The 21,342-nt window shown below is 40.2% G+C and overlaps 1 protein-coding gene across 1 annotated transcript in view; it reads right to left on the bottom strand.

The window, feature by feature from the left end:
* LOC126106761 (CLK4-associating serine/arginine rich protein) overlaps positions 1-21,342 on the bottom strand; it is a 120,508-nt gene that overhangs the window by 91,496 nt on the left and 7,670 nt on the right. The window contains exons 3-5 of the mRNA XM_049913134.1: positions 19,528-19,625; positions 5,149-5,330; positions 1,774-2,040 (exon numbers count right to left, since the gene is read on the bottom strand). Of these exons, the coding sequence (XP_049769091.1) occupies positions 1,774-2,040; positions 5,149-5,330; positions 19,528-19,625 (547 nt within the window). The remainder of the gene's footprint in view (positions 1-1,773; positions 2,041-5,148; positions 5,331-19,527; positions 19,626-21,342) is intronic.

The raw sequence follows: 21,342 nt of genomic DNA, 5'->3' as shown, positions 1-21,342 counted from the left end.
AGAATCCTGAGAGCATAGCTTAAATTGCAGCAGCTGGATATTTATAACAAGCACGGTTATAAATTTCACTGCTGTGTACCAAAGATTTTGTGGATTACCTGGCTGAATAAATGTTCCGTCGAGCTGTTTGACATTTCCATAGAAAAGTCTGTTAAGTGTGAAATTGCTCAAGAACTCAGCTCGCACTTTTAAGGATGATTATACTTTTTGCCATTGTTATTACATAATTTGTAATCTATGAAAGAAATAAAAATGAAAAACTAACCTTGCAGCTTGGTCTCTTTTAGTGTGTATTGCCCTTTGAGAAATACCGAACACACACACATGCCTGTAAAATTTTAAATAGTGGCATAAATGGCTGGTCTTCTGGGCTTGAAGTTTTTCTAGGGGGCAGGTCCTCAAGTGTTAATGAAAGATTCAAACACTCCACGGATAAAGAAATTTTGTGAATGAAATTCAAATGTTCTGCGATTTAAGAAATCATCGCTTCTCACATGTAACATAATTCAACTTGTGTAAAAAGAAATTTACTTTGAAAGTAATGCTTCTCAAGTCACCATTCACACCATTTTTCCACAACAATTGTGACTTCTCACTCATCGAAAGCAGTTTGTCGATACAAAGTATACTGCACAGTTGTCAAAAGGCCACTGATACATTTTGCTGTCAGCAGACGTTTGTGTTGCACTGTATTTTGTTCTTCTAAATGGTGCATTTTCTTTACAACTAAAGTTTTTTTGGTGTTATCCTCTCTTTTATTCTTCACTGTTGCAGGATTATTCTTAAGTTTGCTAGAGTACACCATTAAACCTGTAAAGAAGCTAATATGATAGTGTTTTCAAGTGACTCGGACAATAGCGATGAGGGTGATTCTGTTCTTTTGAATGATTCATTTTCTGATGTTAACTCTTTTGATATGGTGCCAGAATCTGCACAGTTTCATTCATGAGCCACCTCAAATGTGTTAACAATGACCAATATCCTGAATGATTTTCCATAGTCTAAAAGCATGTAAATGTTCGTGGAGATGGGTACTAAAAGTTGTGACATACCCAATGCAGACTGTTGAAGATACAAATTCTGAATGAAACATTTTACCGATAGGAACCACCTTTGTGGTCTAGAGGTTAGTGCCAAGGATACTAAATTAGGTCTGAGCTTTGCTTCCCTGAGGCAGTGTGGGACTTCTGTAGAGGGAAGGTCTGGAATGGGGTCCAGTCAGAGTCGTTACTACAACTACAATTTGCTCGACACAGAGACAGTGGCAAAATTGGCACGAAAGTTACCAAGCTGGCATCAAATTTAAATGTGTGTGTGATGCTGGTAGCCATGTGGCATTCCACATATTTTACTATGAGGGATATCAGCAGGAGCATTACAGGTAAAATGTAATTGACACTAGCCATCACAAACAACACTTAGACTTCATACTCGAATGTCAAAGCACACAGTGTTCTACACCAAGAGATAGCGGCTGAGGTCCTAAGAAATGCCTACTGTACTGTTAAAACTCTTATAGGTGTGTTGGCGAAAGAAGATCTCTGGCAGCTCGCAGCGCTGTTGGCAGTCTTCAACAGTGAAGTGCACACTGATTCAGGTGAAAACAATTGCCATCTATACATCAGCAACAACAGTGAGGCATTGCCACAGACTCGAGCACAAAACCACGTGATGTGACTGTTTCACATGCACATGCAAATAATATAGTTTTAATTATTCTGTGTAGTAACCAATATTTTGAAGCACCAAACTACAAGGGAGAATATAGCTTACCAAAATCTACATCACTGTCTTCTTCTTCCTCTTCTTCGGGCTTTTCGGTGTCAGCAGCACGAGATGCTGTTGCAGTTTCCTGTGTAACAGTTGCTGGCGCAGCCTGCTGTGAGGTGGAGCTGTCGTACGAGTACGGTATAGCCGCCCCCTTTTCACGCTTCTTCTTGCCATCTTTCTCCCCGGGTGGCGGTGTGGACTCATCGGGTCGTGAGATGGGACCGAACTGTTCCTCGAGATATAACTGGTGCAGAAACTTTTCTTCTTCAACTGCAATAATTAGGAGTGTTGTAACTTCTGTCCTAACATCACCCTGTCGGTGCTTTAAATTAGTAATGAGCCAGAATACCAATACACTTCAAGTTATATATGAAATACAAACTTTCAAAATCTGCATTTTCCAATGGTAGTACAGTTAATAAAAATAAGACAAGTTTTTGCAACATTAAAAAATTTTGACAACAGGCTAAGAGAAATCAAAATTTTCCTCTTTAGCAGTGGAAAATGAACTTCACCAACGTAAAATATCGAATAAATAACGAATTTTTCAGGTGGTGATCTTATACAGAAACAAATACACAATTTCCTATATCTGTACATTGCATGCTAACTTACAATGATAAAGAGTACTTCAGGCTCCATATGTTATTTTAATCTTCATACAATGTGTTTACTTGAAAATTTAACAGTAAACCAGCCTCAGATGCTCTCACTGTTACTGCACAAAACAATGGTGAAACATACTGATGCTCTCCCCCCCCCCCCCCCCCCCCTCCTATTAATTCTACCTTTTTCTTGTATATTTATAGCACAATATATTTGTTCTTGTCGAAGGTCATCTTCAGTCCCCATTTTTTTATAATATTTTCTATCATTGCAAATTCCCTATTTACAACAGTTATCCGCCAACTCATTGATTTAATCACAAAAACAGTAACAGCACTATAGCAAACTCCTGAGTTACACATGAAGCTACTTTCATATTTGACATTTTCCTTTATCTCAAGAAAAGATTTTAAGGTAACTGTCAACCTAGATAATATTTTAATAATACATATGATTTAGCATGGAACAGAGAAACTAATGGTCCAGATACATCATCATTCATACAGTATTACTCCTCACTTCAATAGCTTTAGGTAACTACTGGTAGTCACTAATGAACTACCATCCTTTTGAGACATTACCAAAGGTGCTCAAAACTCATAAAACAAAATAATCTGTGTTATCTCCTTTTTAACATTGTTGTTTACATACTCTAAATCACATTTACAATTGGTTCTCTCGTTTATTTAATTTTACATCACACAAAGGTTTGAGTCACATGTATTAGAAATCTCAATTTTTCCACCTTCATTTTTTCTTTCATTAGTTTTTAATCTCATCATGTACTTCCATGTATCATAATCTCAAAGCTATGGTCACAAATGGGAAATATCCCCAACGTCAGAATATATACATTTTGGTACGTGTCATCGGTTTCCTTTCTGGGGGCAGTGCTAACAATAAGACTCCTCAGAGCACAGACAGCTATGCAGGTGGCGGTGGTTTCTCGCCAGTGTGAACCACGCAACCACAGACGTGTAACGCTTCGCCAACCTTGGCCAAATTCTGTCACACAGGCATGACCGATCGTTTCATATTGGGGATAAAGTCAAGCCACCACAGCAGAATCACCACTCTTACAGCACTATGCCTACACTGTTTACCATCACAATCTGTCAGACAGATGTAACAAGTGCTGCTACAGTACAAGCCCCAGACTCAAGTGTGATTTACTGTTTTTGTGCTCACAACTCTTGGCTATGAATTGGTTTCTTAAGTGTTACCATCAGACTGTCAAGATAATTCAGTATTTTATCATGGTATTTATTGTAGCTTGTGTTTGTGCAACAAAATGTCTACAAGCTGACATTTAAGTTTTGACTAAACTGTTTCATCGACTCTTTCCCTCCTGCACTGCCTTTCACACCACCTTACATGCAGCTCAGGTTACCTTTACCATTTCAATTCCTTACAGAATTCTTTACGGCCTCTTACAGCTCTGGAAGTTCTTTCTTCTTTCTACAGGGGAAAAAATTAAATTAAATTTAAAAAATGGAAATGAGTTTGTGTCGTCAGTGGCTGGAGTTCCCAGGCGGGAAGTTCGGCCATCAAGTGCACGTCTTATTGAGTGCGACGCCACATTGGGTGACTTGCGCGTCGACAATGGGGACAAAATGACAATTAGGACAGCACAACACCCAGACCTGAGGGGAGAAAATATCCCACCCAAGCCGGGACTCGAACCCGGGCCCCCGTGCGTGGCATTCTGACGAGCTGACCATTCAGCTAATAATAATAATAATAATAAAAAAAACACACAAATGGTCTTGGAAGCACAAGGTTGTAACACCTTCTTGCTGCAGTCTAGTGTACATAAAGCGTTTTTTTACAACTATTTCTAATTCATTTTTCAATAAATCATCCTGTGCCCATTTGGCGCTAGCATACAAAAAGTTTCCACAATATAAAAACAAATAACATATGTTTATTGAAAATCACAGTCACCAAGAGTTATGATACAGGTGTTGGATGTTTTGATCAACAAAAATGAATCTTCTTAACATTGAGTTTTATGAATCAAGTTCTGGTGTTCAGTTTGGGTTTTTGACATTACATAGTGCAGATGAACATCCTGTACACACCCACCCACAGAAATACTGTGACTGATAAATTTTTCTTTGGTTGCCAAAGATTTGTGATAACTGAAATTGTATTCAATAGTAACAGCAGATGAATATAATTTTCTGTAAGTATCAACAAGCTGTGGGGCACCACTTGCAAAAACATTAAACGCACTAGTATACACAATCGCTTTTTTAAGATTAGAATTTCTACCTCTTTGGACGTCAGGCTTTGAGAACTACTAGCACTCTTCATGCGTACACACAAATACACTTACAAGAAAATATTCACATTTCACGTGACACCACAAGAGATTCTGTATGTGACATACATTTTGTATCTTAAGATTTCATTTTCTGATCTATTATTAGTGCTTTTTTTTTTTTTAATTGTCAGTGTTATCTATCCCTTTTTATGTTTATCTTTTTTAAATATTGCTACCTTCTTCAGAAGCAGATTTTACATCTTTAAACTATACTGTGCTGCCTTCCACTGTTTTTTACTTCCACTAATGACCAATTTTTTATTTGATTTAGCCGCTTTATGATACTTACATAATAAAAATCATTATTATTATAATACACATTCTCTTACTCACCTAATGCTTAAATCATCAATGAAACTGCCTTAACAATATAACAATAGCTGTAATTGTGTCCTTTGGCAAAGTCCTGTTTCCACTTAATCTCGGATATGTTAAGCTATACTCACTTCCAAGAAAATCATTTTGGACAATGATGCGATACCGCTCATAATTTATAAGCCTCTCTTCCCTTGACAACTCCTCTGGTGGCGGCGGCTCTGTCCGTGATGGATACTCTGGGATGATATCCAGATGGGCACGTACATCAAATCTGTCTATCAACACATCCTGTCTTCCTTGCCACGGCATCCTGCAATACATTTCCATTCAAGGGTAATGGCACTATTTATTTTTTATCAAAAAAAGGGTAAAAGGAGGAGGGGGAGAGCTGTGTGATGCAGGTAAAAACAATGACACAGTTTTATCTATGAGAAAGTATTCAGTATAGTTGGAACATTGTAACACGGAGTTTTCACACAGAAAAAAAATATGTCCAGATCTCAGAAAAGCAACATATTAATTTTACCTTGTGTTACTTCTTTAGTCACAGTTACAATGAAGTACACAACAGAAAAATATCCAGAAGTAGTAATTAGTACAATAAAAACCACCAGTTCCAAGCAATGACGCAATGGACAAGTACTACAACTGTAACATCATATCATCGTGTGCATACTTAACAAGACCTCTGTGGGCATCTGGGCTTTTTGGGTAGGCACACTCTTGTTATTGATGCCTTCAAATGTACTTGAAATCAAACTACAATATGGAAATAAGAATTTCCATTGAGCTGTAAATACCTGCATCTATATCTACACAGATTCTCTGCAAGCCACCGTACCGTGTGGGGAGGAGGGTACCCTGTACCATTTCTAGTCGTTTCCTTTCCTGTTCCAATCGCAAATAGAGCAAGGGAGAAATGACTTGTCTCTATACCTCCTTATGCGCCCTAATTTCTCTAATCTTATTTTCGTGTTTCTTATACGCAATATATGTTGGCAGCAGTAGAATTGCTCGACATTCAGCTTCAAATGCCAGTTATCTAAATTTTCTCAATAGTGTCCCTCGAAAAAAATGTCACTCTCTGGCCGAGGATTCCCATTTGCTATCTCAAAGCATCTCCGCAACACATGTTCCTCGAACCTACCCGTAACAAATCTAGTAGACTGCCTCTGAATTGCACTGACGTCTTCCTCAAATCCGACCTGGTACAGGTTCGAAACACTCCAGCAGTACTCAAGAATAGGTCACACCACCATCCTGTACACAGCCTCTGTCACATGTGAACTATTCTTTCCTAAAATTCCTCCAATAAACCGAAGTTCACCATTCACCTTCTTTACCAGAGTTCTCACATGCTCATTCTGTTTCATATCGCTTTTCAGTGTTATGCCTAAATATTTAAATGACTTGACTGTATCGAGCAGGACACTAGTAATACTGCAACCATAAATTAAAGGTTTGTTTTCACTACTCATTAGCATTATCTTACATTTTTCCACATTTAGAGCTTGCTGCCATTCATCACACCAACTATATTTCTTCTATGTCATCTTGTATCTTCCTACAGTCTCTCAACTTCTACACCTTACCGTGCACCACAGCGTCATCAGCAAACAACTGCAGATTGCTGTCCACCCTGTTCACCGAATCATTTACTTATATAGAGAAAAACAGCAGTCCTGTCACATTTTCCTGGGTCACTCTTAACATTATTGTCGTCTCTGATGAACATCCTCTGTTGAAAACAACATACTGGATTCTATTATTTGAGAAGTCTTTGAGCAACTCACATACCTGTGAACATATTCCATATGCCTATACATTCGTTAACAGGCTGCAATGGGGCACCGCGGCAAATGCTTCATGGAAATATGGAATGTGCCTGTCACCCTTTATCCATAGTTCGCAGGATACCATGAGAGAAATTGGTAAGCTGATGTTCGCACAAGCAATGCTTTCTAAATCCATGCTGATTCGTGTGCTGATTCCTGGACATACGCTCCTTAGTGTCAAGAAAAAATATTACGAAAAGCATAGCTCCTCACCACATAGTGGAAATTTCGAGTTGCAGATACACACAACAAAGACTGTCGCAAAATAAGCTTTCAGCCAACAAGGCCTTTGTCACAAATAGGTGACACACACACACACACACACACACACACACACACACACACACACACACACAAAAACACAGCCTGTGGCAGCTGAAGTCCCACTACGAGCAGGAGCAGCAGTGCATGATGGGAGAGGCAACTGCGTGGGGGTACGGAGGAGGCTGAGGTGGGGAGGGACAGCAGGCTAGAGATGGGGGACGGTGAAGTGCTGCTGGGAAATGTACAGGGATGAGGTGGAGAGATGGTAGAGCAGCTAGGTGCAGTCGGGAGATAAGACGGAGAGCAGGAAAGGTGGCATAGCAGAAAAGGGCAAAAATAAAAATTGCGCTGGTGGAATAGAGGGCTGTAAGGCACTGGAATGGGAACAAGGAAGGGGTTGATGGGTGAGGACAATGACTAATAAAGGTTGACACCAGGAGGGTTGCAGGAATGCAGGACCATTCCCACCTGTGCAATTCAGAAAATCTGGTGTTGGTGGGGAGGATCCATATGGTACAGACTGCCGAATGTCGTATTGGACAGCGTGCTCAGCAACAAGATGGTCCACTTGTTGCTTGGCCACACTTTGGCGGTGACCATTCATACGAACAGACAGCTTGTCGGTTGTCATGTCCACACAGAATGCAGCGCAGCACAGTGGTTGCAGCTTTGCTTGAGGATCAGATGACTGGTTTCACAGCCAGCCCTGCCTTTGATGAGCTACATGATGTTTGTAACCGGACTGTAGTAGGTGGTGGTGGGAGGATGTATGGGACAGGTCTTGCATCTACATATATTACAGGGGTATGAGCCATGAGGTAAGGGGGTTGGAGGCAGCGGTTGTGTAATGATGGACACGTACATTGTGTAGGTTCGGTGGACGGCGGAATACCCCTGTGGGAGGGGTGGGAAGGATAGTAGGCACGACATTTCTCATTTCAGGGCACAACAAGAGGTAGTCGAAACCCTGGCAGAGAATGTAATTCGGTTGCTCTAGTCCTAGATAGTACTGAGTTACAAAGGGGAATGCTCCTCTGTGGCTGGACAATGGGACTTTGGGAGATGGTGGGTGACTGGAAAGATAAGGCATTGTTGATTTGTTTTTATGTTGGGAGGATAAATACAGTCTATAAAGGCCTCAGGGAGACCCTCTGTATATTTCGAGAGGGACCGCTCGTCACTGCAGATGCGATGACCATGGCAGCTAGGCTGTATGGAAGGGACTTCTTGGTCTGATATGGACAGAGGTACTTAGGTAGCCATCTTTCAGGTGGAGGTCAACCTCTAGGAAGGTGGCTTGTTGGGTTTAGTAGGACCAGGTGAAGCAAATGGGGGAGAAGCTGTTGAGGTTGAGGTTCTGGAGGAATGTGGACAGGGCGTCCTCACCCTCAATCCAGATCACAAAGATGTCATCAATGAATCTAAACCAGGTGAGAGGTTTAGGATTCTGGGTGTTGAAGAAGGATTCCTCTAGATGGCCCATGAATAAGTTGGCACAGGATGGTACCATGCAGGTGCCCATAGCCATACCCTGGATTTGTATGTAGGTAATGACTTCAAAGGAGAAGCAATTGCGGTGAGGATATAGTTGGTCATGGCAACCAGGAAGGAGGAGGTGGCTGGTTTGGAATCCGTCGGGCATTGTTGTAGTGTTCAATAGTGGTAATATCACGGTCATTAGGGATGTTCGTGTAAAGGAAGGTAGCGCCAAAAGTGACGATCAGGGCACTGTGCGGTCAAGGGACAGGAATTGTGGAGAGTCGGTAGAGGAAATGGTTGGTATCTATTACAGAGGAGAGTGACTAGATTGGATTGTGAAAAGAAAATGGACTGTGTAAAATTTGGGACTTTGTATGGGCGCTGATGTCCACGCAGTTGAGCGCCACAAACTAATCATCATCATCTTATACAGGAGGGTAGGTTTTTGGTAACAGGCTGAAGGTGTTGGTCTACAAATGCAGAAATTCTCTCTGTTGGGGCACAATAACTGGCCACAATGTGCTGTCCTGTAGTTGTGTTTATGGACTGTAGAAAGTATGTAAAAGGTAGGAATGCAGGAATTGGTAGGGATGAGGAGAGAGATGGACTCCATGGAGAGGTTCTGAGATTGGCCCAAGGATTTGATGATGATGATGATGATGATGATGATGATGAATGATGATGACGACGATGTTTGGTTTGTGGGGCGCTCAACTGCGCGGTTATCAGCGCCCGTACAAATTCCGAACCTTATCTTAGCCCAATGTCGCCACTTTCATGACGATGAAATGATGAGGACAACACAAACACCCAGTCATCTCTAGGCAGGTGAAAAATCCCTGACCGCACCGGGAATTGAACCCAGAATCCCGTGCTTGGGAAGCGAGAACGCGACTGTGAGACCACGAGCTGTGGACTAAGGATTTGAGGAAAGACTGGAGATCCTGCTGGATGTCTGGAATGGGGTCACTGTAGCAAGGTTTAGAGGTGAATGTATATGACAGCTGGCAGAATCCTTCTACCAGGTGCTCCTTGCAGTTCAAAACAACAGTGGAGGAGCCTTTGTCTGCAGGTAGGATTATAAGGTCAGAATCTGTTTTCAGATGGTGGACTGCATTGCTTTCTGCGGATTTAAGGTTACTTTGCATGCTGAGGGATACGGGGAATGATGGTCAGGCAAGGTTCAAGGTTAATAAATTCTGCAAAGTTACGAGGGGATGGTTTGGGGGCAGTGGGGGTAGATCACAGTTGGATGGAGGAGTGAACTGAGTCAGTCAGGGTTCAACATTGATCTTTAGTTTTATCTGATTGATAGGGTTAGTGGTGAAAAAGTGTTTCCACTGTAGGGACCAGGAGAAGGAGAGAAGGTCTTTAACAAGTCCTGCGTGTTTAATGTGGAAGAGGGGCGACAGGTGAGGCCTTTGGAAAGGACTCGATATTTCTCTGGGGCTAAGGCTTTTAGAGGAAAGGTTCATAACTGTGTTTTGGGTCTGTTTAGGTTCTGGATTTGTGTGGTGGTGGGAGGGAGTTTTGGAGTGTGGGGTAAATGTAGTAAGACAGGGTTTGTCAGCTATGTGGCGATATGGGGGAGGTTTGGAGGTTGTTATAGAGGTAGTGGACAGTGGTATGCCAAGTTGGGAGTAGGAAGTGAACAGGGTGGAGAGTTTTTTTGAGGTGACGCTGTGCACGTTGCTCTAGTTTGTGGAGAGCAAGAGTTTCAATGTGTGTTATGGGATCCGGGATTTTGGGATTGCACGGCATGAGAATTTTACAGATGGAGAGAAGGTATTGCTAGGAGTTTTGGGCTTGGTGGATATGGTTTTGCAGGACTATGTCAGTGAGGGCCAAGGATTGGTGCGATGTGTACAGGTGGAGGTCACTGTGGAAGGAAGGGTGGCAGCTGGAGATGGGTAAATTGTCAGTAAGGCTATTTGGGGGGGGGGAGGGGGGGGGGGAGATTCCATGAGCCAGGTAACAATGCAGGAACAGTATGTGGGACTAGGTTCTGGCTAGGGATAAAGGAACGTTTCTGTACTGATGCAGATGGAAGCAGCAAGGATCCATGGTGAGGGGCAAATGCAAAACATTACGTAAATAACGTAGAATTATATCCAAAAAAATTCACAAAAAGGATGAAACGGATGGAAAACGGGGAAACAAGATGAAATCCGAGAGTGTATGATGATAGTGAAAGGGGAAACTCACTAAAATTCTTGTGAAGTCACAATGAGATCACAGAAAAGATACAAATAAAAAATATTTTACTGTGGGTTGCAGGTCTGAGGGTGGGTAAGTGTGAAGAACAGGGACGACAGATGTGAGTGGATGAGGTGAAATTAATAGGTGTCAACTGCGACAGTACGGAGAAAGAGTGGTGGGTGGGGAGTGGTTGGTAGGACGAGATACAACATCGTGTGGCACCAGAAAGGTGAGAGAAATAACATGTGAAAACACACGGAGAGTGATCAACTTGAAGGTATAGGATTAATGACAATGTTGGGAGTAACGTGGAATGTAAGATACTGCACAAACAATTAGCATGGTCTTGTAGCCGTCTGTTGTGCACGGCCAAGACGGTTGAATCAAGGGCTTGTAAGTACAGTGTGCAGTGCAGCTTGTAATGCGACAAGAGAAACGCAGGAAAGAAGAGCTAGAAGGAAGGACAAGGAGTACAGTAATGCATCAGAAAAAGTCTCGAGAAAGTTTATTATATTAGAACTGAGAATAGGTCCAAGGATGCTGCAGCAAACAGTAGTTAGGGATAATGGTCTGTCATTTTGCGGGTCAGTTCTTTTACCCTTTTTACCTACTGGAGTCACCTGCCCTTTTTTTCCACCGCTGGGGGCTAAGTGCTGGGCAAAAGATTCACAATAAATGCCAGATAGGTAAGGGGCCTATGCCATAGAGTACTCTTTTTAACTGGGATTCCATCCAGACCTTGTGATTTATTTGCTTTCAAATCTTTCAGTTGTTTTTTTTATGCTTATTACTACATCATCCATATGGGAGTCTGCCCGACAGTATGCTTGTGTGAGTCTCCTGGGTGAACAATTTCTTGAACGTGAGATTTAAAATTTCAGCTTTCAACTGCCACAACTGACTGGCCGACAAGGGATTGAATGAGAGACTTAGACCTGCTTAGCGATTTTCAATAGGACCAGAATTTTCTTGGCTTCTCTGCCAGATCTTTTGCTAAGGTGTGACAGTGGTAATAGTTGTATGTTTTGTGCACAGATCTCTTCACAGACAGATGAAACTCTACTAACCTTTCCTTGTCTCGTTCGTGCATTCTCTTTTGAACCAAGAATGCAACAGCCATTTTTTCCTCAGCATCTTCTGAATTTTGTCATTAAACCATGGTGGGTTTTTTCCATCCTTTATCCACTTACTAGGCACATTACTCTACAGACAACGTTTTACTATATAACTACAGAATGCACAATTTGGGGGCTTGAGGGGGCAGGGGGTGGAGGACTTGAAGAAACACTGTCACAAAATCAAACAACAATTTTGCACCCAAACCTAGATCTTGGGCTGTGCCACAAACCGTTGTCACCACAACAAGAAAAAGCGATATTTTTACCTTGATTATTGTATATGTTAATTATATTTTTGAGAAAAAAAAAGAGAAACTAAGGAAAGAAATTCCATTACTGAGAAATTAAAACGATAGCTTTAAGGTGAAATATGATAAAAACTGGAACACCAATTGTACAAGACTGATTTCCTCAGACAGACAACCACAGTACTGAAATGAAACTTCTTCAAAATGCTCATTGTTCATACTCTGTTGTCTCATTTGCCACACACACACACACACACACACACACACACACACACACACACACACACACACACACACACACACCAGAAACAGAGTGAGTACGAGTCTAATCTTGAGGGTTGCATATCTTAAAATGATGTTATATCAGTGCTATACTGACTTCTTCCTTCCCATTGTAGTTCTGCAGGTATGATGAGTCTGACAATACTGGCGCTGCAATCACTTCCTACTAGTCGACTCGTTCTCTGTAACTGAAGTGTGCAGGGGTTTCAGGGGCAAGTTTTGACTTAAGAGGGAACATTCCCATGTGTCAATAAACCATCTTGATGAAACTTGGTGGGTTTGTTGAGAGACAAAATAGTGAAATACGTATTTTTATGTTTGTGCCCAATTTCAGTTTTGAGGGGTGAAACACACTACAAATTGTAATTTGGTATTTTAGGTTTAGAGAGTATATCTTCAAAACGGTGACATAAAAAATGTTTTTCATATAAAAGCTGATATGTAATTAATGTTCTTGTAAAAGAGTATAATCAACTTTTGTAATAACCTGAACTTTTGCAAATTACCCCACCACCATTAATTAATACTGAAAATTGTAAACTTTTTTTACAACATAAATTAAAGAAGCTTTTATGCCATGGACATCCCTGTGTAATAAGACTGGCGTCTGAAATACCATTTTCGGAAAATAAGCTGTACATAATGCGCTGTCCGAGTATTTTTAACATACTTACTTAAATATCAAAATTATTATTATAATTGTTATTATTATTATTATTATACATTTTGGCCCTTAAGACAGTGATTGAACTTAAATGTTACATGATTATTCAATTTTCCCTTTTTTTATGTTTTCTTCTTTTTCTCTTCCCAAAACCTCTTCATTATTTGACTGTGTTTGTGTTTCCTTTACTCTGTCCATATTTTCCATGGTTTCTTCCTTTATTTTACTTCAAATTTCATGTGCATAATTTTGTTTCTGAATTTGTCTCTTTCATCTATCATTTCTTTATTGATTCCTGCTTGTTTTAGGTCTTCTTCTATTTCATGAAACCAGTTGGTATTTTTGATTGAGCTGTTGACTACATAAAAAATTCTCTTTGTGAATTTGTTGTTCATTCTGTGTATGTGCCCAAGGAACGTTAATCAACGTTTTCTGATTATGTCCGTGAGTGCCTGTATGTCCATATAGTTGTTTGGTTGGCCTCTTCATCTATATACCATCTCTATGTATAGCTCCAAAAATTTTTCGAAGGATTTTATGTTCTATCTTTTGTGTCTCTGCGATGCCTGATGCCCCGACTGAGGTCATTTCTGATGCATAGAGGGCTTCTGGTAGAACAACCGTATTGAAGTGCCTGAATTTCGCCTGTCTTGAGGTGCTTCTTTTATTGTAGTGCATCCATGTGAGTTTGTACACTTTCTGAAGTTTTTCTGTTTGTTCTGTATTGGATGCCTTCCATTCCGATTTTGTGTGCATGACTTCTGAATTATTGTTCCTTCTTTCCATATATTGTCTTTCCTCATATGATATATGTAAACTCATTTTAGCAGAGACTTCATGTAAATATTCCAGGGCTTCTGGAGCTGCTTCTCTGTTGTTGCTGAGTATTGCCAAGTCATCTGCAAATGCTAGGCATTTTATGATTGTCTTGTTTGCAAGTGTTCTTCCTAACTGAATTCCTTTTAATTTTTCTTCCCACTGCTTGATAATCTTGTCCAGGACTACATTGAATAGAAGTGGCGAGAGATTATCTCCTTGTCTGGCCCCTGTATGTGTCTCAAATGGCTCGGAGATTTCTCCCATAAATTTTATTTTGGAAGTAGCATCTGTTCTAATAGTGCCCTAGTTCTTCTGTCTATTCCATATTCTTCTAGTGTGTCAAAGAGAGTCTGCCTGTCAATGGAGTCATAGGCCTTCTTACAGTCCCTGCCTGGTATTCACTTATCTTTGTACTCACTTGTGGTTCCAGTCTGTTCAGTAACACTTTGGGCAGAATTTTGTAAGTGACTGGTAATAATGAGATCCCTCTATAATTATTAGGCTCTGTCCTGTGTCCCTTTCTGTGGAGTGGGTAAATCAGTGCCCATTTCCATTCCTGTCGAATTTTGTTTGAACTCCAAGAGAATTTTATGAATTTTCTTTGTAATATTTTGGTCTGCGAGTTTCCAGATCTCGCCAATAATGCCATCTTCCACTAGGGCTCTGCTTTTGTTTAGTTGTTTTATAATCTCCTCCACCTCTGTGATGGTTGGTGGCTTCGAGTCTTGGTTTGGTAGTGTTTTGTGAAGTGTAATCTTTCCTTGGGCTTCACAGTTGAGGAGTTTATCAAAGTACCTTTTAAGAATATTGAAATTTTCTATAGAGTGCGTTTCTGGAGTTCCATTTGTTCTTCTGAAGCAGATAAGGCTGCTAACCCATTATATTTTCCCCGAATATTCTGTAGAAATTTCTCGTATTATTTTTCTTGAAGTCTTCCTCGATATCATCTAGTCTATCTTTGTTGTATGCTCTTTTTCACTGCTCCAATGTCTTTTGAGGATTGTTTTTTGGATTTTATGGAAATCCTGCCAGGTTTCAGTTGTTCTGTTGCTGCTAAACTACTTCCATGCCTTAATTCTTCGTTCAACTGCCTGATCAGAAGTTGCATTTCACCATCCACATTTGCATTTCCTGGGAGACTGATCCCAACACATTCCTCCTGAATTGTCTTCGCCAGGTCTGTCCAATTCTCTGTTGTATTCTGATTAATTTCTTCAATAATTTTATCTTTGTTTATCCTTGTGTGTTCTGGATCTGGTCTTATAATTTTGTTCTGTGTTGCCTTTCTATTCTTTGGAATTTGCCTAATCTTTAATGGTAGCAAGTGACAGTCAGACTAAGAATCCTTTGCGAGTTCTGACATTTAGAATTTCACTCGAGGTTTTACTTGTCATGGCTATGTGGTCTATTTGGAATTTTCCCCATATGTTTTTGGGCGTTTTCCATGTTGTCAGTTTTCGTCTCGGCTTCAGAGATTGTGTCGACATAACTTTTGAGTTAAAATTTTGACAGCACTTTATGAAATGCTCCCCATTCTTGTTTGTGCATTTGTGTGCTGTATGTGGGCCTGTGATTTGCTTGTACTACTTCTCTTTGCCTAGATGTGCAGTGAAATCTCCTAGTAAAATTATGACATGTCTTTCTGCTATTTTGTTTGTCATTTCTTCCATGTCTTCCCAAAAGTCTTCCAACTTCTTGTGGTCTCTTCCTGTTGTGATCATTTGTAGGTGCACGTGCGTTGATGGTTGTGTATCTTCCGTTTCCTGATTTGATGGTTACTGTGGAGATTCTTTCCGGTACTGAACTGAAATCTATGATGTTGTCCATGACAGATTCTGTGCCAAACACTGTAGGTGTTTCTCTCCTGACAGCAGGTTTTCCTTTGTACATTCCGTCGTTTTCCGTGTCGAAATGGTTCTCGCCAGTAAAATGCGTCTCTTGTATTGTGAGGATTTTGATGGGAAAATTTTCTAGTACATTAGTAGGCTGTTTAAGTTTGCCTATCTTAACCAGTGTATTGGTGTTGAGTGTGCCAATAAAATGTTTGCAAAGAGGTTTCGAGAAGTTCCGACTCTATTTCGTGATGTTCCCGGTCCCACAGAATCCGATGACCAGAAAAAACCAGTAAATTCACTGGGGCTTGGGGCAGTGGGTATCTTTCCCATTGTTCCATCATGACTTTTTCAAGTTGAAGATGGTTAAATATTTGTTTTACTTATTTGTATGTTATGTTTTAAATTTTTATTTCATGTTTTACACTCATGTTTTCTTTTATTTTTAATTTATTGTTTCACATATGTGTATTTTATTTACTGAAAATAATTACAATAATGATAATCCGTAAAGAAATGCTTAAAGTGTAACTTTTTATAGAGAGGCTTAAAACATAACTTTTTATATGCCATGCACATAAATTAATGAAATTTTCTTCACATAATACACACAACAGAGAAGAGAATATAAAACAAAATTCAGCGGGACTTCTAATTGTCACGGGTAATCCTCTAAATATCATGATTTGTATTAGGCATACTTCTGTACATTGGCAAGCCTTAGTGAAGATGATTAATTATGGAGTAGTGTCTGTAGCTCAATTCAACTGTTTTTCAAGTGGACATCAAAATCATTCAACACAACTAGAGCTGATACAAATCAGAATATTTAGAGGATCAGCCATGACAATTTGAAATCCTGCTGAATTTTGTTTTATATTATCTTCTCCATTGTGTATATTACGTTAAGAAATTTCAATCATTTTATGTGCATGATGTTTAAAAATATTACGTTTTAAGCACTTCTTTACAGATTGTGATTACTGCAACTATCTTCTATCACAATAATGAGTGAACTATTATTTTTCAATTAACAAAATACACGTATGTTAAATATCAAACTAAAAAATAAACTAATCCATGAATGTTAAACATAAACCAAAATGAGTAAAATAAATACAAGGGAATGTCTGAAAGAGATGCACAATAGTTTTATTACCAAAATGTTTAATAGGTGACAAAAAAAAATCACAAGTGAACTTGCATATTTTACCTAGTTTTCTAACAGTCACCAACATTCTCAATACAATTCTCCTGTCACGGTACCAGTTTCAATATGCCCTGTTCGTAGAAGTCCATTTGGTTGGAGCATAGCCATCTGTGGACTGCTGATTTCACTTCCGCATCCCTCGCAAAGTGTCAGCTGCCCAGGAATTTCTTCATGCGACCAAACAGATGAAAGTTCAATGGTGCAACATCCAAACTGTACAGCAGATGCTGGAGCACTTCCCACACAAATTTGGCGATTTTCTCGTAAACAGGAGCAGTAATATGGAGTCACACACTGTCAAAAAGAAATCTGACACCTTCAACATTAACATCATGGCGTCTGTTATGAAGGGCAGGTCCTGTGTTCAGTGAAAGAGTCCACAAGTAACACGCCCTGCACATCCCAAAACACTGTCACAACCACTTTCCTAGCAGACTGAATCACTCTGAATTTTTTTCGTACTGCGGAACAAGCATGTTTCCACTCCAGGGAGGCTTCTTGGTTTTGGGGATTTAGTGATATGCCCCACTGACAATTCCTTTCAGAAAATCATGCCCTTCTGCAGCGCAGCGCATTAAGTGATCCAAGTTTGTCATTTTCTAGTCCTTGAGGTTGTCTGTCAGGTTCTTAGGCACACAGTGAGCACTAACTTTACAAAATTTCAACGTGTCATGAATAATATCATACACCACACCATAGGAAATGTTTAACTGCTGTGACAAGGTTTGCAACTGCACACATTGGTCATTCAAAATTGCCGCCTTGAGGGCTGCGACATTCTCCAGGGTTGCAGCTGTTACTGGCCAGCCTGAGTGTGGCAGATCACTAAAGTTCACACATCCCTCTTGGAAGAATGCACACCACCTGGAGATATTGCTTCGGTCCATACAGTAGTCCCATATACGAAACAAATGTCCCTGTGAATTTCACTCAATTTATATCCTTCGGCCCACAAATATCGATTACACTTTGCCACTCTCCACAAGTCGACAACAGTAAAAGCGTGTCCTGCTTGTTTGTAGTTCACGCTACACTTGCTAGAACATCAATACTAAACATAAATACTAAATCTAAAGAACATTGATCATTACAGGAAATTATATAAATATGTTTTAAGTGTTTGTGAATAAAATAAAGGAAGATAGACACTCATTGGGCTGGTGAAATTACTGTGATATCGTAGGTGAAGTCATGCTGGATGTGGTGTACTTTTGTCTTTCTCCATTGTGTTAATTAGATACTGTAGGTGAGCCCAATCAAAGTATTCTACGTTCAGATGTGTGTGAGAGAGGCACAGTGAATAAATGTTGTCAAAGATGACCAATACTACCTCGCCTAATAATACAGCTGACCATGCGGCATCCTTGACCGTACGCATCTCACTCAGTTGTACTCAACTCAAGTACACTGCAAGTAGACTGTAATCTGCAAGTACACTGCACTCCTTTGATTTGCCACTTTGCTTCATTCTTTTGTGTGAAGTAGGCAACCACCACATTTCCTTAGCAGTCTGGAATGGCTACGCATTAACGAGTGCTCACCTTCATTTATGCGAATGATGAAACTGTTGTCAGAATGAAGCCAAACAGTGTGAAAAGCGAGGGCTGGGAAATGAGTGCCGGCTACACAGGTTCGCCAAAACACAGTAGCAGTGCTCTAGTATTAACCAAATTGCTCAGAGAATTAACATCAAAGACCCACAATGAAGTGCGGTATTCAAAGTTTAGAGACTGTTTTCTTCTTGCACAGTGATGCCAGAAATAAAGAGTAATTTTAGAAGCCACAAAAATCTGAGCAATAACCAAGTAGAAACAGCTAAACAAGATCCTCAACGTTGGCAGCACTGTTGTCAGGTTTCAACTGTGAACCACAAATGGCTGCAGGCAAATACAGTAATCATTTACAGATCTCTGACAACACTGACGTTTTGTCACAGAAATGTATACATGAGCACATCACGTGATCGGTCGAGACAGATGTGCAAAGCGCTCGACCGAGCCCACAGTAACCGCCAGGGATCGTCTCTCGTTGACACTATTACACGTAAAAAAAACCAAAATGACCAGATCGCCACTCAAACCTTGTCACCGGCATGGCAGGAACTCAGCAGTGTAAGTTACAGAAGTCTTAATTGTACAGTACTAAAAAATCCAGTGTGGGATACAAACAACAGAGTGATTAAATGATTACTCTAGGAATACACAACCCCCTACAAAGTGATCGTGAGGATAAGATTAGAATAATTACTGCACGCACACAGACATTCAAACGATCATTCTTCCTGTGCTCCACATGTGAATGGAACAGGAAGAAACCCTAACAACTGGTACAATGAAACGTACCCCTTGCCGTGCACTTTGTGACGGCTTGCAAAGTGTAGGTGTAGAGTACAGGTTGGCCCTAATTGCTTATCATTTGCATATATTTACCACCCTTTCTACATTTTGAAAAATTCACTGGCACTGCACAGATCACGAATCAAACGAAAAAAATGTGACGCAATTCCAGAAGTCTGGATGAGGAAATTAGGTGCACACAACTAACTACAGCAGCTTACATGTTTGCCGGGCTGTCTCCTGCGATGGCAACCGCAGGATCCAAATGTATCTTGACTGGCCTCCCATGTAGCTGAAGGAACTGCGTAGGATCTGCTTTCTGAAATGTAACACGTACACACTCTATTCTTACTCGTTCACACAACAGATACTGAGCAAAATAAGTAATTGAGTAAAATAACTGATTGCGTAAAATAACTAATTTAGTAAACTAAGTAACAGACTCCACTACACAAAGGTCTTAAACCATAAAGAGCAGAAAATGTCTTTAGCTATGTTAACTCATACTGTCACGTGTGGTACAAAAAGAAGGTATACCCCAAATCGAACATTTTGTACAGGAGGCTCCAGAAAATGTACAGTTTACACACAAGCTGCATTAGACGTTCACTCAGATGGACAAGAAGTCAATGTGTAGAATGTAAACAGCAATCACTAAAATAGCAGCAAAGCAGTTACTGTAATAAACTTTACAATAAGTGCTGTGTTTACTGCCACCAGTTGGCCTCAGTTGCTCGAGACTGAAGTCGTGTGTGTGAGATGTGTGACAGAGTGTATGTGTGTGTTTGCCTCACTGGCCTAGAGGTATTATTTGTGACAGTCTTTTTGTTGTGCCTATCTGTGACTTTGTTGTGCCTATCTGTGACTCTGCATCTCCTCTATATGGTGAGTAGCAACTTTCCTTTTCACAATATTGTTACATTCCATCCTGGATTTTCTACTGTTTGAAAAGACAAGTTTCATCACACGTGAAGGCCCGCCTCACCGTTTTCTCCAATTACAGTGGGATAACGCATCGCGAGTTCCTGCCTACGGTCGAACAATCGATAAGGAATACTTCCCCGAAGTTACGCGCCGTTCACTCAAGCGATCTGACAAAAATGATCGGAATTGTGGTTTTACCACAAACAGGAATAGCGGCACAATTATACTCCCGCTCACATCTCGATGACTGTTCGTTAAAAAAATAAATGAATAAAGTAAAATAAAATATTATGTTGCCACAGCCACTGTATTTATCGGACTCTGCCCCCTGCGACTTCTTTCCGTTCATAATGCCGAAGAGAACCGTGAAAGCATGTAGTTTTGCTAGAACTGACGAGACAGACATGTACTCACTGAAAGAACTGAACACCTTGATGAAAACTGAGTCAAAGAATTGCTTCCAAGATTGTAAGAAACACTAGCACAAGTGTATTATATTTGAGGGGGATTATTAAAAGGGGACAAAGTAGTAGTTTGTTGTAGTTGTTGTTTACACATAAATAAAGATTCTTTAAGAAAAACAAAAATTCCAATTACTTTTTTGTCACACCTTGTATGTTAGTTCCATACAACACTTTCTCAATTACTGTTATGATGTGGGACATTCAACTGAACAGAAGAATATAGACAAATTTTACAAAGCTACATGCTGGCCATTTACACGTTTGTAGATAAATAATATTTTCTATTCAAGAATTTCTCTATCGTACAGAACAACTTGTTAGTAGAATAAAATTCAAGAGCACTGTCCCAATTTAATTCTCAAACCTCTGCAAAGATGAGTGGTATAGACAATGATGTCAGTGGTGTTATGAAACAGATGAAAATCACTAAAATGAACAATGTCCCTGGACCAAATAGAATCCCTATCAGTCTGTACTCCAGATTTGCACCTGAGTTAGCACCCCCTTTTTTTTTTTTTAACTAAACTCTACTACAGATTCCTCAAACAAAAACCACACCCAGTAGTTGGAAGAAGTACGAGTCACATCTGTCTTCGAGAGGGGTAGCACAAGTCGACCACAAAACTACCGTCCTAAAAAATTAATCTG

Source organism: Schistocerca cancellata, chromosome 10 (assembly GCF_023864275.1).
Source record: "Schistocerca cancellata isolate TAMUIC-IGC-003103 chromosome 10, iqSchCanc2.1, whole genome shotgun sequence".
Taxonomy (NCBI): domain Eukaryota; kingdom Metazoa; phylum Arthropoda; class Insecta; order Orthoptera; family Acrididae; genus Schistocerca; species Schistocerca cancellata.
This window is presented reverse-complemented; position numbering and strand designations above follow the sequence as displayed.